This window comes from Melopsittacus undulatus, chromosome 12 (assembly GCF_012275295.1).
Source record: "Melopsittacus undulatus isolate bMelUnd1 chromosome 12, bMelUnd1.mat.Z, whole genome shotgun sequence".
In the NCBI taxonomy this organism is placed as follows: Eukaryota; Metazoa; Chordata; class Aves; order Psittaciformes; family Psittaculidae; genus Melopsittacus; species Melopsittacus undulatus.
In genome coordinates this window covers 1,578,664-1,597,932 of record NC_047538.1, presented here as the reverse complement: position 1 = coordinate 1,597,932, position 19,269 = coordinate 1,578,664, and the positions used below count along the sequence as shown (strand labels likewise).

The 19,269-nt window shown below is 38.2% G+C and overlaps 2 protein-coding genes across 2 annotated transcripts in view; one reads left to right on the top strand and one right to left on the bottom strand.

Annotated features, from left to right (window-relative positions):
• Positions 1-8,129, bottom strand: part of PRDM2 (PR/SET domain 2) — a 55,844-nt gene extending 47,715 nt beyond the window's left edge. Inside the window, exons 1-2 of the mRNA XM_013130834.3 lie at positions 8,072-8,129; positions 590-663 (exon numbers count right to left, since the gene is read on the bottom strand). Coding sequence (XP_012986288.3) covers positions 590-598 — 9 coding nt within the window. The 5' untranslated portion in view covers positions 599-663; positions 8,072-8,129. The remainder of the gene's footprint in view (positions 1-589; positions 664-8,071) is intronic.
• Positions 8,130-8,232: 103 nt separating this feature from the next.
• Positions 8,233-19,269, top strand: part of DHRS3 (dehydrogenase/reductase 3) — a 180,028-nt gene continuing 168,991 nt past the window's right edge. Inside the window, exon 1 of the mRNA XM_031042445.2 lies at positions 8,233-8,330. The gene's annotated coding sequence lies outside the window, so the exon portion shown is untranslated. The remainder of the gene's footprint in view (positions 8,331-19,269) is intronic.

The window sequence follows — 19,269 nt, the reverse complement described above, 5'->3', positions numbered from 1 at the left end:
ACACAAACAGATGTGTGATTCCTACTTGGAGAGACAAATGCAAAGTAAAATCATGTACACTTGGCACCGATTAAAACAACACCCTTCAGTCAGGATATTCGTGCATCCCTATAGGCACAACACAAACAAAATATGCTTCCCCAGTCTTTTCACTTGACTCTAGGGAAAAAGATTAGGGTGAAACATTCTGATCAACCAATTTCTGTGACTGACTGTTCATTGCACATTTGAAATGGTAAAGTGGTTAGAAAAGCTTAAAAAAAAATAATGGAAGCCTTCAATTTTCAAGGCACTTTCATAAGGAGCTGAATTATTACAAAAAGCCTCAGGATGAAATGGATTTTTCTGGAAAAAGTGTTTTTACAAGAGGTGCCAACAGGAGTAACTTACATGCTGCTAAAGGCAACTCATACACAAAAAACTTACATCATGAAATGAAATAAATGTCACAAACACTGTGGAAAGGAGGATTATGAAATTTAAATACATTAAAGATTTTAGAGCACATTTCTATTATAGTGGATAGTTTACTCTTATTATTATTGTCTAACATCTAAGCATTTTGATAAAGTCTTGCATTCATACTCACCTGATTCATTTTGAATTCCTGTTGTGTTCTGAAAAGACACACACAACAAAGAAACTCCTTTGATTACATGAGCCCTAAAAAGAAAAACAGACAATTGTAACATGTACCTACCTACAAATGTACAGTGCAAGCACACACAGACCTGGAGGATCCCTTCCTAAAGCATTTGTAGCAAAGGTGCATATTGCTTTACGAAAACAATAAAATCTGCTCCAAGCTACGGATTTGTTGTTATAACTCAAATGAACATGAATAATCTCAAGATTATTATCTCCCATTAATCTTTCTTCCAGTTTTAAATGATGCAGCAACAGAAACCTGCTCTTGCCTGAATGTTTCATCTTTTTTTTAAAAAAACAAGGGAGCTTGGTCAAGATTAAATACTTTTAAGAATTTTAGGAGTCAGAATTTAGTATCAAAGCATTATTAAACATCTTTAATGGTTTTTTAATTAACAGAGTGTATGCATTTGAATCTCCAACCTCTTGGATTAGAAACAGGAAAATCTTGTTTAAAATTAAGCCTTTTATTGAGGTATTTTGTTACACTAATGCATTTGGCATTCTTTTTTAGCAGAAGCCTGAGATTTCATAAAGTTTCCCAGATCAAGTAGGCATCAAATTTGGAAACGCAGGACTCAATACAAAACTAATCAGAACAATGCTGTACCTAGAAGTCTAGTACATCAACCCATTTCCTTCATTTTAGTCTTTTTTTTTTAATACCTACATAAAAGCATTATTGTCAGTGAGGCTGGAAACCTCATCCTTCCCAGTGACACACAGAATTTTCAATAAAGGAACAACTCCCTCTTTTGGAGGTTAACTGGTACCTAATCACTTAAAGCACTTCATTCAAGTACTGCTATTTATTCATCCTCTTCAGTAACAACAATTAACTGATTCTTCACCAAGTCTTTGTATAAATACTAACATTTAACTTAAAATACATTCCAGGAAAACATACTCCAGAAATACATACTCCAAATGAATTTCATATAATCCTTCACATCTTTGCTCTGTAAGAATTCTTAATACTGCATAACAGTGAAAATACTGCCAAACATCTTAGAAACATTACATTATGAAATTCCTAAGCAAAGGAAAAAAATCCTTGAAAAGGATATTTCAGTTGTATACAGCTCTTCCAAGATTAACTCCCTTTTGTCCCAGTATTTCCATATTGCATGAGCATTTACATAAAAAGCCGAAACATCTGTACTTCAGTTCCAATTTTTCAGCTGGTTCAGCAGGCTTTACAGTATGCCAGCAAAGACCAGTTGCTGGATAAAGGAGCTCCATCTGGACAGCTTTTAAACATCTGAAGGAAATCAATTCCTAGGAATAAGACATCCCAAGCATTTGATCTTCTAAGATTTTCTCTGTTACTGAGAACATAGCCTACACTAAAGCATGACAAGTAAGAAATTACAGGTTTCATTACTAATCACAGTCACTTATGAGACAGTTAAATCTTGCCTTGACAAAAACTTCTGTACTTGAGATGAGGCCTGAGTAACAGAGAAAAATCCAGTGCTCCTACTCATTGTTCACTGGGACAATACCCACACAATGTCAATTTATAAATGAAATATTTTGGATAGCAGAAGAGGCATCAAAACATTTTCTAGTGGGAAACCCAACTTTTTAGTAGCAAATGTCTTGGTTTGCTATACTTGGCTACAAAACAAAAAATTACTACTCACCTAAAGACAAGGAAAGCAAGAGCTTTTTGTTGATGTGATTTGACAGCCCAGCCTGATGAGCTACTATGGCTGTAGCTGCCTGTTTTAAGTTGTTATTGTCTCCAGGTGCCTATTTGTACCTTTACTCCTCCCTCACAGTGAAGATTATTAGGTCCTCAATGACAAGGGCTTAACTGTTCACATAACTATTTGCTTTTACAGTTCTGGAAGGTGATTTAGAATAATAGAATCATAGAATGGTTTGGGTTGGAAAGGACTTCAAGTTCATCCAGTGCCAACCCTCACCCTAAATCGTGTTGCCCAAGGCTCTGCCAACCTGGCCTTGAACACTGGAAAAACATTTGAAAACCTCCTGGAGGAAGCACACATATGCTACATGATGGTAAATGACAGTCATCTGAAGTACACACATCATTTTCAACACTGAGTAAAAGAGGAAGACATTTAACCCATAACTCTTCAATACCATTGCTACTCAGCCACTAAACATAAAGAATTTGGGTCACAACCAGTAAATATCAATTAAGTGATAGGTTGAAGGGCTCAATGCTAAAGTGCTGTCATGCTGAAAGCCTCCTCTCAGATGGGCTTTCTCACCAAGTTAAGCAAATTAGTCAGACTTGAAAAACAGTCAAAACTTTTGTTTCTTTTGAGCAGTAAGAATACACTTTTCTTGTATTTCATAGACTAATTTAACATTATTTTGCTTCAAATTAATATTGTTTTTAAAGAGGGTTTTTTTTAAAAAACCCTATCATTTTCACAAATTTTATAAAGGTTTTATTCAGCTTTAATAGAACTGGTTATAGTCAAACCTCTCAATAGCATTTCTTAGAAGATTACATCAAATCTTAACATACTGATGTATTTGCACATGCACGTAATACAGTTTAGGCAGATTACTGTGCTACTCTGTACACTTGCAGCTACAAGTTACTGGAGGAACCATAAAATAACAACTAAGTGAGAAATTAAGCTACAGTAAAGCAAAAGCTTCAACAAGTATTTATATTGCTATTAATTTAAAAACACACTTATACCTGCAGTACTGACAAGTTCATATATGAGCTCTGTAACTGAAAAAGGGACTGATAATATTTCCCCATTTCTTCCTTCCTCTGTTACCTACTTTTATTAACAATGAACTCAATGATGTGGAAAGCAAGATTAACGCACTGGGGAAAAAAACCCAGAACTGAAGAGTTCTTGCAGCCTTACATATAATCACTAGTTTTCTTGCCACCTAAATGGAAGATGACAGAAAAAGACAAAGTATTTGTAATGCTAAACTTGCACTTTAACTTCTAGTACAACATTCAACAAAACCAAGAAAATATGAAATAAATATGAAAAATATGAAACCACTGCACAAATATTAGTGCACCTATGATCAATAACTACCAACAATGTACACCCTCTTGTCTCTGCAAGCAGAAACAAGCTTTCACTTCATAAGCTAATGACTTCTTAGTTACACACAGACAAGTCTAATTGAAGATCTTCCAGGAAAGCCCCAAAGAAAATGTTACTGCTTTGACTTGTCAGCCAGAGAAATATGATATATGAAGTTTAAAGAAGTGATGATGACCACATTAGTTCATTTTTAAAGGTAGCAATAGCCTACAACTGTGTTAGTACTCTGGAAAAACTCACATCAGCAGCTCCATCAAACGGAGGTAACAACTGGTTTGATTCAACCTTTCCTCCTAACTCAGCAGCAACATCTATCTGCATCTGAGAGTGAAAGACCTAAATACTGTTAGTAACATCTACCACAGTAAACTCTGAAGATTCACTAAGTACATAAGAAAAACTAAATAAAGGTTCTATGCCTTTATGAAGCACAAGTACAGGAACTTGAATTTTTAATATTCATTTCCAGAAAACACAGCAAAGTCACATTCATTTCAAACCACTACCTATTATTTTATCTCATGAGTACAAAAATGCTATACTCTTTCTCAAGACATTAAAGCATCTGGGAAACAAACACAAAAGAAAAAAGATCTACGGCATCATATAATCTTAAGAGTGACAGAAAAGTGTATTTAGAGGCACTGTTAAGCAACAGATATTTCTTTAGAGAAGAATATAAGAGGCATTTGTGTTTAAGGAAATACTGTGGTCACAGTAAAATAAAATGCTTGAAACAAAGTATTTTAACCTTACTTCTGAATTCTACACTTCAGAATTCTTAAATATTCCCTTACAAAGAAACAAAGACACCTGCTGGGAATAAAGCCTGCAAACAAAAGCAAGCAGTTGTACACAAAGCTAACACTACAGATCATCTCTTTCAAACTAAATCCAATGGTACTTTTAGGTTTTACCTTCTGATTTTATAAACCACATTTATAATTTCTATAGATGTCTTCTTAAAAAAAATAAAATCTCAGAATCAAAAAGCACTTTGAATGAGAACTGGAATTGCTGCTTCCAGTTCAGAAAAAAAGAAAAACCAGACATAAGAGCATCAACGCTCTTTTGGAAGCTGAAAATGGGACATGCATTATGTCACTGCTCCAGTAAAAACACGTTCATTATAGAACCAGGAACAAAACTTGAAAGTCTCAACAGTGCTCTCCTAATGACCAGGGGCACAGGCTGGGGCAGAGCAGGGCTCTTTGTTTTAGTTTTTAGTTGAACAGATCATTTTTTGGTTTTATTTTAACATCAGGGCACTTACATTTTCCCAATTCAATGATATGCTGGTAATTAGAGTATTTTGCTCTAATCCACAATTTTCAATGTATTTGGTGAAATAAAGCTTGCAAAAAAATAATTAAAGTTCATGTTAACTCTTAAAGATTAAAATATGCTTTTGATAGAAATAAAAGCACTATCTGTGGGCATTTAATTGCAAAACATGTTCAGTTATTCAAGACTGACAGAATAAGACAGGAGAAAAAAAAAATGGGCAAACAATGATTTTCTGAACACAAAAATCTACTACCTATTGTCCATTAGGAAAAAAAGCTTTGCCTACTTCCATGTAATCAAATAAACTGCTATACCATAGGAAGGTTTATTCAGATAACTGAGAAAATAAGCCAAGAAATCACAAACACAAAAACTTGACTTTATTAAACAGTAACTAGTCAAGAGAAACCAGCAGAAAACAAGAAGTCTCCAAGAGCTGCAAATATAGAAAAATACCATTCCAGTCTTCAGACCTAAATACACTTTTAACTCTACTTTCTAACAGTAAATTCAAATGAAAATGAATTTACAATTCAATTTACAAGACAAGTACATTGCTGATTTGCTACTACGTGAAAACATCCATTTCTGTCTATCCTTTTCACAATACAGGCCTCAGCCACCCACTTTTGTCTATAGGCATGTTTTTATAGAGAGACAGAAAATAAGTATTTTTTTCAGAATACCACAGAAAAAAAACCCACGTTGCTAGAAATAAATACGCTAACAAGTATAACAGCAAATATATTGCACTTTAAAAAGGTGTGCCAACACAGATATCTGGCACATGAGTTTTATGAACTCCGGCTGTTTATAAATCCCTGATAAAAACCATACAAGTAGCAGTCTCCCATCTCACCAGTAACGAAGTGACTCACAGTGGCCAAGGTACTGCGTTATTCCTGTAAGCCAGAAGCTTATTTTTGCTTTTGTTTTCTGGTTCAGAGCTGCAATCAAAGGTCTTGCAGGTACATACACTATCAACTGGATACTAACTGGAAAAACATTACCACAGTGGTCAGCTCTAAATCACTCTGAACTTGTTTTCAACAGACACCCAGTAAGCAACAATATTCAAATCTCTTTTTTATATGCTCCTACTTGTTTACCCCTAAGGATCAAACCTTTTAGGTAAAAGAGTAGAATGAGGACATCACTGCACTGGAGATGGACTGCAAGAGCCAGTTTAGTTTTTTACGGAAAAACAGTAGTTCACTTTGACTTTCTGCTTTACTTCCATTTTCCAGTAAATGCTCATGTAGAAAAATAAAGATAGATTATACAAATGTACATAAGTATTTCCAACATCCTTCCCCCCTCTTCCATGCTACTCTGGAAGAAGGCTATTCTTCAGATCCCCATACCTACAGTAAACAGGGATCAGCTCAGGAATCTCTAAACACCACACTCATCGGGACATTTCTACCCATGACATTTTATCCAAAGTGATGATCTGCCTTTTATTTAGCATAAGTAGGGTAACACTGCAAGTGAATTTTAGCGTCATTTTTATGCTTTAATCCATGGGCTCTTCACACTTCAACCCTATCAAATCCTGGGAGCTAGATGCTTGAAGACTGTCATGAACATGGTTCTCACTGCTGTCCCTACAAATCCAGTATTTCTTCTATTTCTTAAAAGCCACTGTATCAATAATGCAGTTCTCTATCTGAAGAGTGTCAATGCTCTCATGGATTCACCATCATACGTTTCAACACCTGGAGGCCTCTCTATACCAAGGAAACAGTAGCTGAATCCTTAACACACACTTAGTTTTCATTAAAACATAGCGTCTTAAGCCAACACAATAATTTCATACCACACTGCTGTGCACCTCCAGTTCTCCTGATCTACTTCGTATGTGTGAATAAACTGAAAAAGACTTTGCATCCAAATAACATGTCTGAAGTCAAGAGCTTAGACTGGGAACAGCAAACTCAAGCAGCATGAGGAACACAACCAGTCCTGTTCTCAAGAGCTGTCCACTGTTGATTTCTCAAATGCAAAACAAGAGAAGGACTGATACTGGCACTGAACAATCAGATATCATGTGCAACCCCAAAACCTTCTCTTCCGTCTGCAGCAGTTGAAAACAATTTAAACTTTTATCATTTCACAAGGAAACTGTTGAACTTCATATGAATTTGAAACCACTGGAAATTTCAGTGCAGGCTTCAGCTACCTACTCCTGAGAGTTATCTGCAAAGCTTCACACACTACTCTGGCTTCAAGTAGAAAACCTACTTGAAGATACTTCTCTTGATCTGTTCTAAACTTAGTCTCTCATCCCAACCACAAAATCACAGAATCACAGAATGGTTTAGGTTGGAAAAGACCTTATGATCATCTAGTCCCAAACCCCTGCCCTGACATGGAACATTCTTCCCCATGGTACTACTGCACCATCATGAAGAAATTTCTGCTTTATGCGACATGTCCTAGGAAAGACATTTCCAGTTAGGAAAACAATCCTGAAATCCATTTCCCCAAGCCCCTCACACGCAGCAAGGCAGACACTTGATCTGCAGCGAGCTTTAAGGCATGTGAATTGCCAAAAGTTTTGAAGACGGTGTACTGCGAACTACTGGGAAGACAACTGTTGTCTCGCAGCGTCGGGCTGGCAGCGGTTATGGAGCTCTGCTTCACGAGCTGATACCTCCGAGGCAGCGATTTCAAGGAAAAAGCATGGTATAACAGCCCAAGGGATGGAGCGCCTTCTCCCCGGTGGCCCCTACCGCCATCCCCCTCCTCTCGTTCGCTCCCCGGACCCCCGCTCGCCATCAGGCTCTCCATAGAACTCAAGTCCCTCAGTCCCTCCCCGCACTTGCAGCTGCAGCAGCAGCCGCCGCCGCCGCCTTCCCCCGGTTCCCCTCGGGACGGCTCCACCTCCCCGAAGGAGGCTCCGCCGCGGGCCCGCCGCCGCCGCGGTCCCCTCCTCCCGCGCCGGGCCCCGCTCAGCCGCGCCCCCGGCGCCGCGCTGCTGGCTCTGCCCACCGCCCGAACGGCCCGGCCCGGCCCGGCCTCCGGCGCGGCGGCGCCCGCGGGCAGCACCGCCACTCCCGCCGCCTCCCGCTCACCTGCGCCTCTGCCGCCGCCTGCGGCCCGGCTCGGAGCGGCGCGGAGCGGCCTCAGCTCCGGCACCGTTCGGGCGCCATTTTGTCTCCAGCCTCGGAAGTGACGTTGGGGGGAGGCCAGCGGGCAGGTCCCCCACCGCGGGACCCCCTCCCGCCCGCTACCCCCAGCCTCTGCTGCGGGGCTCGTCAGGACCCCCTCAGCCCATCCCGCGGCCTCCGTCCACCACTCTCATCCCAGACCATAAACTGTGGAGAAGAGCAGGTTCTTTTCCCTTATTTTTGGTTTTTCGTCGTTTTTTTTCCTTCTCGTACTAACGCAGCTCTGCAGGGTGGTGGTTTTCTCGCCTCTGTCTACAAACGAGGTGTCTGAGGGGAAATGATTTGAATAACGAGGTGGTGTGAGGAGAGATGCTCACCCCTGAGAACGTGTGGGCTGTTTCTCTGGGCCAGCGCTCTGTGACAGGCCAAGACCTATTTGCCTCACATATTTGGTGCTGTCCTAGATAAACCCTATTTTTCTCACTCTCATTTCTGAGCAAGTACCTTGAAGAATAAAAAACAACCCTTAGTCACCTCCTGAGAGATGATTGTATGTGTACTGCAGGAATAACAGTGTCTCTTTTAATTTGGAAAGCAGAATACCTGTTACTTAAATTCCCTATTCATAATACTGCCCAAAAAGATGCAATGCTCCTTGGCTAGGTCTGTTTTTCACAATGAAATGTTAAGAATTAGACCTTTTTTCCAGAGAAAAAGCCCCTGACTTAAGTAGGAGAATGGGAGGCATTAGTACAGTTACCGATTAGAAACTGAAAGTTCAGAAGTGTTTTACATGGCTTTGTTTTCATATTCAGTGTAAAACTGACATAAAACTTGGCAATAAGCCTGGACAAAGTACTCATGTTGTACCAGGATGGAGAAATCCCATTCCATGAGCTAGAAGGTTTCTTTAACAAGTAGCCAGGTGAGTCCCCTGGCTACTCCCTCTTGTCAAACAGAAGTATTTTTTAAAATCCACCATATTTAAAAGAAAAATAGCTACAGTGACAGCATTTCAAGTATCGGGAAGATGAATACTCTGAAGCCAGAGAATTTGAATGCCTCTGTGGCAGCAGGCTGAAAAATAACAGGACACAGTGATCTTCCCACCTGGAATACTCAGGATGTGTTTAAATTTTAAAACATTGTTTAGATATACCAGAATCAGTTTTAAACCTTCTGATTTTAATGGAAAGAAATTTCATAGAAGCATGTTTAAATTAGCTTATTAGGCTAAATTAGTTCTAATTTAGCTGTATTAACATAAGTGAGCCTGACTAATTACACCTGTGTTAAGTTTGGAGATAATTATAAGAAAAGCCAAGACTCTTATTTCTCTTATTTGACATGTTAGAGCCTTATAACAAAGAAAACAAAACCAAGAGCACAACACGTACCACATCTGTTAGAGTATGAAACTTTCTACCCTCAAAATGAAGTGTACGTTTTGTCAATAGTATCACAAGCAGCACAGATTGTAACTTTCCTTTACTTAACATGTTTATAGCTCCAGAAAAAGCTTCCAAAAGAGCTCAGACCTCCTCTTTTGAAAAAATACGTTCATCTATTAACTTCCTACTTCTTTAATTTTTCCCCCTCTGTGTTCTAGAGACATTGCTATTGAGATCTTAAATGAGACAAGGTACATATCAACTTGCAGCACTAATGACAAAACACTAGTATTCTTAACATCTTCTTTGAGCTTCCTCATTTTCTTTTCTTGTCTGACTTAACTGCCACAATATTGTTTGCTTACTCATTTAAGGATTATAGAAGTACAGGCTTTTGCTCAAGGACTGATGCTACTTTTCCATTCCTTTCTCATCAAAGTTATATTGGTTCTTCAAGTTCTTAATTTGAAGGCTCACCCTGCTACTGATTGGAGGATGTCCCTTTAAAAGACATGGTGGAAGGGCAAAGAAATTTAATGCTGAAAACTAAAGCATGGAGATTAGGTTGTTTTCAGGGAGACTGATTATATTTTGTTTTTTTTTTCCCTATTGATTTTGTTTGGCTTTTTGTAGGGATATCATACAGCTGAGTTTGTTTTCTTGCCTTAATTACATATTTTTAAAGTTTTTTTTATATTTGCTTTTTCTCAATCAATTTTCCAGTGAATGGAGCTTAAACCTTAAATTATTTCTATTTGCTTCAAAGCATATTTTTTTTATTATGTAGAAATATAGTTCTAAACCAATGCAATACTTTCTATACCTGTATATTGTTTATGAAGACTACCTAACTCCATATTGCTTCTAACACTTCCTGGTTATTTTACTAACTTTACCCAAAAGAGGGTAAACAAGAGGTAGTAAAGCTGTTTTTTGAATCTTGTATTGTTTACACAGTGACTTGTAGTGGATTAAATTCTAAAATCATCTTCATAAATGTCTGCTGCCTTTTGAATCACAAGAATAGAGAGTCATGTGGTACCCACAGACATGAGCTTCTACTTTATCTGTGGAAGCAGGCTTCAAGATCTGAAGAAATTTGGGAGATACTTTGTCAGCTCAGTTTTACATCTATTGAACTAAAGGGATTCCAGTTACTCTACCTTAGGGGCCTCACTGGGGGTTTCTCAGCTGTTGTATTTTCTGGTTTATCCCATTACTTTCACTCTAAGCAGCTGTGCTTTGCTGAAGTGTTAATCGATGCTATAGTTTTCCAACTAGCTGTCACTTTACCAAGTTCTATATATTTAATCTACATTCTTTTAGTGTGAGTAAAGTATCTCTGTACCTTCAGTACTTTTTCCATATGCTTCTAATATAGGAAGACACATAATCCTGTAATCAAGTGTATTTTTTTCTTATTGATTGTCCAAGTTCCAAAACATTTACACATTTCTGTGCTGCTGTGATTCAGTTAATATATAGATTTAAAAGTGAAAGGTGGACCAGAAAGACACTAGTATTTAACACCCTTTCTTTTAAAGTAATGCAGGAGCTCTGTGAAGTAGTTGAATCTGGCATATGTCCTTCTGATTAAAAATATTTCTTTAATATCTATTGCTTTTCATATATAGAATGTTACGTGTTATTTCAATACTTCAGTTAGAGGACTACCAAATGGAAAACATGGATGAGATTCATTCCTGTGTTGCTGTAAGGTATTATTAACAGTTGAGAGGAAACTTTGAGGACCTGTGTAGTATGGACAGTATGTTTTTAAAGCTATGGCAGGCTCCAGGAGGGCAGATTTTTTGTCAAAGTCTGAGGCTGCATTTCTTTCTGGAAATCATTAGTGTTTCGTTCACCTGTGATAACCAAAGTACTGACACAAATGGATTTATATTTCAAGAGTGTCACTGTATGCTTATTTGCAAAAGGTGAAAAAGGATGTAGAAAAGCAAGATAAAGTTTTCTGTCTAGCCTGAGATTAATATTGCTAGTTTAGAGTCATTAAATAGTAGAAACTCACATTAATATTTTAGTGTGTCGCACTTGATGTAGAGGAGTTCTGTGTATGAGTCCTAGGGCTCTCAGGCTGCTCATTTAAATTATAAATGTCTTTACAACGCTTACTGCAACATGCTACCCTCCCGGAGTGAGAAATGCTACAGCAGGCCAACCATTCCTTGTTTTCAGAGCTGTCCAAAACCAGCGAGATTAACAGACTGGCAGCATTAAAAAGGCAGGTGACAGATTTTGACTGGCTGTCAGGGAAACACGAAGGAAACATCTATTTTTACAATAAAAATACAGCTTCCAATATCAACCTTGTCTCAAACTCTTTTGTACTATACCTCAGTTGCTTCCTTGTGGTATTCTTCACTTGTATTCAAGCACATCTGTGACTGTTAATCCTGTTTTTCCAGATCTTGTCACTCAATCACACTGAACAGAACAAGCTGTTCTGTTGGCATAGTCTGTGCTGGTCTTTGTTCATCTCTTGCTCTGTTTATTGCCTGATACACCTCTCAGTTTTCTTTGCCTGGAGGGTTTTGCTTTTGTTGATTGTAGTGTAGTCATTTATTTGTGCTTGAAATTTAGCTACATTTGGCTATGTGTGTACAAGTCATCTTTATTTTCCCTGCATTTGCATTGAGAATATATACCACCTAATGATGTTCAGTTGACTTGTAATTCTGTTCACACTATTTCTGGTGGTCAGCTTCTACAAGTCTTTAGCTGAAGATCTGAACACTTAACATTCTATATTGTGAAAATATCAATATTGTTGCTGTTGTGCTGTCTAAATGTACGAATTGGCTTTTCAGGTTGCCTGGGTGTGCATAAGCACAGACACATATCAGCCCACAGTAGAGAGAAATACTAGTGAAAACTCCTGTAAATCTGGATATCAGACTCAATATATTCATAATGACTGAAAAAGTGACTCTTACTGCTTGGACAAGGAAATTCTTGTGTGTAGAAGCCCTAGTGATCCATGGAAGGAAAAAATGCTTCTAGATTTTTCTCATCAGAGTCTAAAGCAGCCTTGAAACCAGACAGCCCCAAGTGATACCAGTATGGCCGGTTGCTGTCATGTTAATGCAAACAAGGTCTCTATTACGAAGTTTCTCAGCCATTCTAGTTTGTCCTTAAAAACAGGAGACAGTGTGCTGCTACATGTTGTGGTTTTAAACTAATAGTTTCTCTGGGAGAGACTGACACAGCTGAACTGCTGGGGTTACTGGTCATTTAATAGGTCTGAATTTTAGGAAAAAAAAAAGTAATATTACTTAAAGAGCTTTTTACAGGTAAAACAAAGAATTGGATGAACTATTAAGATATTTACTTAGCTTGTGCTTGAGATGTCCTAGGTAATGAGACTCTTAAAACTCAAGCACTTAAGTATTCTTGCTGCTTTGATTCATTCTTGTTTATGTTCTTCTTTCTGACTTAGGCGCAAGGTCCTTCAGAGTCTTAGATTTCTGCAGCCTGGGGAATTTGTACCAGTAGCAGGTTTTGTTTATAAAAATCTAATTTTTCACAACACAAAGCACTGTCCAAGCTTACCAATGGAGTTTTCCACTACTCACAAATGTCTCATGGTTTGCTTGTCATTCTTGTCAGAGTTCATTGCTTGTCAGTTATACTGCACGCAAGCTCTTCTGCTAGGACAAGTGCTTTTTTTTTTCCTATAGTTATTGAGAGTTTCTCAGTTCCACTTTATTGAATTGATGATATGGTCATAACTTAACTAGCTAGATATTTGGCTTCCATATGCAAGTTCCAAGTGGCCTTCCTAAAGTCCTATAAGACTGACTTCAGTAAAAAGGTAACCAGCATATCTGATCGGCAGACTAATGGTGTCAGGTCAGTAAAGTCAATTCACTACCTCCTGGTCACAGGCTGTGGAACCTAAGATGTTTTTCTCAGTCTGCAGAACAGATGGCTTCTCTCTAAGGCTGAACAGACATGCTTCACTTAAACATTGCCCTCTCCAGAACTTGACAGCTGCTGACACTTTCAGTCCATCAGGTAAGTTATGTAGGATTAGTAGCCGTTACCTGTGTACTATTCCTGCTGACTAAAATGAGTCTGTGTCAATTACAACAACAGGGATACAGGGATGAAGATAAGGCCCATTTAAATTTGGATAAATACAGGTTTATCAAGTGGCATATGATGGTATTGCTTGCAAACTAGAGCAGATCTTGTAGAGCTGCCTCTGTAAACTGATTCAGACACTACAGGATTGGATTCCAAAAATGGATGACCAGCCAAGTTTCTTAGCTGAATTAATCACTTAAACTTCATCACAAGTATTTATGTTGAGAGAAGATGTTGACAATACTCTGTGGAAGGGGAAGTGTGGCAAGACTAATGTTTAATTATTTTTTTGGCTGCCTGCTACTTATGTAGTGATAAGCTGGTTCCGAGGGTGAAACAGCACTGAGTATGGAGAAAGCATCTGTTGTCTGTACTAGTGCTGCTTTCAACTTCAAACAACTGGAACAATCAAAACCACTTGAGGTGCTGTATAGATGGGGTAGGCATGCTCTGTGACACCAGTAGGAATTTTGGTTTTCTTAGTAGCATTTTAAAACTAAAATCAGGCTTGACAGCTAGGAGGCGATATATAATAACCTGAAGCTTTTCTATTTTGAACATGTTAATTTTTCTTGTAAAAATGCTTTCAATAATTATTACCACTAGCTGGTGCTAGGGTACGGTTTTCTGTGTGCAGTTATGGTGCTTCTGCATTACTAGCCTATGGTGTGGACCGAGTCTTTTGTTCCAGTGTTCTGCTCGTGTATTTCTTTTTACATTACAAGTTGTTCTTGTGGTGATGGTTTAGTTTTCTGCATGAAATGCAAGCATGCCTTACCTTCTCAGAGACTTTATTAATTTCCACTCAGTCAGTCAAGCATGCTTATTGTGGAAGTAAGCTAATCATGAGCTGGAGAAAGCAGTCAGGAAAACTGTTTTCAAGGAGTGACTTCATAATTCTGGAGTTAAACATTTAAATTCAGCACTTGTACAGTTGGCAGGGTTTGCTCCCCTGGGAGCTGTGGTTAATAGCAATGTATGTTTTCATAATTTCATTAATATTGTCTCTTACAGATCTTAGTGCCAGGAGTAGCTTCCTAAGACTAAGTCCAGCTCTGGAACACAGAGATAACTTTACGCAGCAACTTACACTATGTAAATTCTTTTACTACATTACTGATAAAGCAAAGGCTGCCTGTTAAAGCAAGCTGTATCTTACTATGCAAATTGCCTTTAAAGGGCTGGTTTAGGTCAGTCTCTTGTATCATCAATTTCTAAAGCTATGTCTAAGATGTGAGAAGCAGACTTAATTCTCATGGTGTAAGTGGTTTGTATGAGTATAGGCAGGGAAATACAGTTCTGCAAATGGCTGTCCCTTAGTATTTCTTAGTGCATCTTTATTGCATCAGGACTAAGTGCACAGGAGAGGAAATTCCTTTCAGAAGGAAGCTAGTGTGTGTTTTGCTATGCGCAGTTATTGCTGTTTATTAAATTTTTGTGGGTTTTTTTCAAAATGGTATACAGGAAATGAGGAAGAGCTGACTTTCCCATCTCTTTTCCCCTGAGTACACCTGCTGAAGCTGATAATTCCTTCCTGCACAGGATGAATCAAAAATGTTGCAAGGAAAAATATCCACAGGACTCTAAAGGAATGTGTTATGTGATGATAATGTGGTTGATAAGAGCAGGAAATCGAGTTGCTTCCCAGTTCAAATGAGACATACATTACTAGTTAACTAAGGCAAACATCAGTGCATTTAAAATTGCCTTGTTAAAAATGTTTAATAGTTTCAGAGGTAAGGAGGAAGTGCTTTAAGGGTTTAGGTTCATCCACTTCTAGTCAATTATTTAACTCAGTTGCTGGTCAGTGTTACCTTTAAGTTGTTACCAGGTGGTAGTCTTATTTTAGGAAAAATTAAAGGGTTTGTGTACTCCAGAAAAATTTATCTTCTTAAAATGTCAGTAGTTTCCTGTTCTCCACAGGAGAAAGAGGGCTTCTCTGAAGATTAGGACAGATTCTTCCTACCATTTTCACCTCAAAAATGAGAGGGAGGTGTGTTCTTTTGGGTTGTTTGGCTTGTTGTTATTGCTGGCTTGATGTTGTTGCTGGCTTCTTCTTGGTTTTTTTTTTTTTCCTGGGTCTTACTTGAATTATTGCTGTACTGAATAAGTATTGCTCTTACTGTGCTCCCTTTCCTATTGGAAGATAAGTTTGCAGTTACTTCAGTTACTTTCTTCTGCTGCAGTGTCTTCCTAGATTATATACTGTTAGGAAAACTAAAACCTGGTTTATACCAGTGCTGCTGTACTATTTCAGAAGAAAATCAGTCCAGTTCTAAATTAGATGCAGAGCATGGAAGATTGAAGTTTTCTTTATAGACTTCATTATAATTAATGATGCTTTCAGGAAGGTAAGCAATGAAAAATCCTTTACTCCCTTTTCATTTTGCTAAGGTAGATTTAGCAGTGGGGAGGAGAGAGGTGCAAAAATTTGTTGGAAACTCAATCTTTATTGACTAAAAGCGGTTCTTTGTTTTGCAGAAAAGTGCATCCTGGGGCTTGTAACTGTAAACACAAAAAAGCTCTTAGTGATGTGCATCCTGAAGTGTAACAAGACTACACATGATTGGTCCATACTTTGTGTCAAAAAACAGGAAATATTCAGTAGAAATCATCAAATCCATCTGACTTTTTAATGGGCTATAGTTACTGTATTGTGGGAAGCTTGCTAATGAGTACAGGTCTAGTCTAGCAGAACCAGCACATGGTTCAGGAACATGTACCTAGAGAAGCTGAACCTTTCTGGCAGGATAGTTCAGTATTGGTACGGTTTGCTGGAAGGTGTGGTGGACTTCATAGAAATCTTTCAAAAGCCAGTTTTATTGAAAGCTGTGTAATCATTACACCAGAGTTTCATTTGAGGTGTATCTTCTGGATTTCTAGATTAAGGAACAAGTAAACTTAAAAGGATATTATTTCTGGAAGAATCTGTATGTGAGCACTTACCCATTCAACACTTACTATAGAGGGAAGATCTGACTTTGGTGTTCTACCCATTTGTCCCAGTATTCCTTATTTCAACTTGGATAGGATTTGTGGTGGTTTAATGTAAGGAAATACCTTCTTTATCCTTCAGAGAACCTATTTCAGAAGATTTTAAGGGCAGTTGTGGAAAAATATATCCAGCCATATCCAAGTGCATTTAAGTGAACTTCAAGGCTTAATGTTTGGTAATTCTACGGATCCTGATTGCACATAACAATAAGGAATATTGTCTGTCTATGCAGTGGAACACTCTAATACTGCAAGAGCAGCCCAAGATGAATTGAGTGGTTCCTTACCCTTATATCTGTGCTGTGGGATCCCAGAGGACACTTAGATTTGTGGTTCTATGTTAACCTGAAATGTAGCAAAGGAAAAGATTAGAGCCTGTGTATGCCAGACCCTGGACAGATGTGTTTGAGACAAACTTCTAATCTGTCAGAACAAAACATTTTTTCTCCTGATACAAGTTTTATCTTACTACTGATGTGTCTTCCCATCTGAAACATCCCTTGCAAGTGGGCAAGTCCTTTGTTTTATTTTGGCTCATTCTGGAAATGTGAATGAAAATTCAATGTTTATTGAAGACAATATTCTGCAGTTCTCCACTTTCACCTCACACATTTTCCACTTTTTTTTGTGGATGGCACTGTTTGCTTTTGGTTCTGAGCTTTCAATCAATCATCCTTGCCAACTGCTGTCTGGAAATGGATTGCAACCTTGAAAATGCATGGAATGTGTAGCACTCCTTGCCTTCTGAGACACTTGCCAATTTAGCACTTACCAGAGTCTGAAAATGTGACTCCTACAGCCTGGAAGAGCCTTCCAAGCTGCATGATTGAATGGGGACTTTTGTGTTCCTGTCCAACTGTTTGTTGCAGAGTAGGGGGAGCTGTGGGTTTGATCCAGTGCCTAAATCCACAAGGCTTGGACAAAGACACATGGCTGATGTGATGCTGAGTTTATTTATACATAAATGCCTTAATGCTGCAGCTGTGAGAAATATACAAAGCCCTAATTCAACCTTCTCATTATGGCACCTAGTGTTAAGTTACATATCCACTACTAACTTCTGTATCCATCAGTAGTTGCCTGACAAAAGTACATGCTGGGAACTTCACTATAATTAATGCTTTAGGATTAAAAAGCTGGCTGAAAAAGGATGGCTGTGGTTGATCTGACAAACAGGTATAACAGTGTCTTGAGACATGGTGTAGGCCAGTGAAAACTTAAGCTTTGAATTGTAGCAGTTCAGTAACATCTACAGTGCAAAATTTCAGGGGGTGGAGATGTTTTTAAATGGAATTTTTGATCAAAACCAGCACAGCATATTTCTGACCCGAAGGTTCTTGGTAGATTCAGTAAGTTTTTCTCCCCATTGTTGCTATCTGATATTAAATAACGTTAAAGTTCATGCTAAAATAAATCATAATGGAACATTGCTTCATCTAAACTAGTATGGACCTGTGACAGGACTTATGGTTAAACATTTCTGGGTTGGTGACTCTTCCCTTACCTGTGGTTGTAAGCCTTGGCAAGTCACATAATCGGTGTTATCATTCTCTCCTGAACTGGAGGTACTTACCATCCTCATGTGAATGATGTATCAGTGCTTTTGAGTTTGGCAAATGTTAATGTGCAGGCTGTATTTTATGAAATAGTATGTGGTTAGGATACTTTCAGTAACATAGTGCAGATAAAATAGATTAAAAGCAATTGCTGAATGTTTTAATTCATATTTCACTATAAATGAACACTTTGAAAATTGATTGGAGTAACGATCTCTGTGATTCTTCTGGTTCATACTTAATTATTGCTAATTTTATTGAATTTGTTGTTCTGACATTTTCTGATCTTTTAGTAAAAACTTCTTTCATTAATTCCTGTAATAATAGCTGTATGAATGTCTAGAAGTATTATAAATACTGATGCATCAAGTCACTGCTTTCATAGTATACTGATGTGTATCTTCCCCACAGACACAAACGGACAACTATGTTTATGATACTTTCTACTGACATCTGGCATTCTCACAGGAAGCCTGGTGCCTGCTTGTCTGTTGAGGAGAGCTACATTTATGACTCCAAGCCAAGTTGCAAAAGGGAACATTACTGTTAGTAACCATAAAGGAATGGATGTAATCAGGACTAATGGCTTTAAGTTAAAAGCAAGTGTTGATATATTTACTGTTGTTCGCTGTGAATAAAAATCAAACCTGACCAGCTGTTGGAAGTATGGAGCTGTTGTTTCCTTGTGTGTCCTCATGCATAGGAAGTCTCCTGACCTTGGGCCTTGATTCTGCAAACACGTGTACTGATCATTCATTTCGGCTTACAGAAGTATTTGCCCTAGGATAATGTGTTGTGTGGCTTCTTGTAAAACAGAAAAGATCCCATCTTCCATGCAGATTCTACCAAAAAACATGGCTTATGTTTAATCTACCTCTGAAGTCCTGAACTAGTAGTGGGAATATAGATCATCCAAGCCAATAAAAGCTCAGTCACAGAAGGTTGCAGTAGTTTGCATATGGAATATAGACCTCTGCATGGATTTTTTGAGTCAATATTTCTAGAATGCTTGTATCATGAAATTAAATTCCTGCTTAACAGAAGAAACTGGTGACATCTGTGCTGTTTCCTCCAGTGGTTGAATAATTCGTAATTCCATGAGGCATGCATTTGG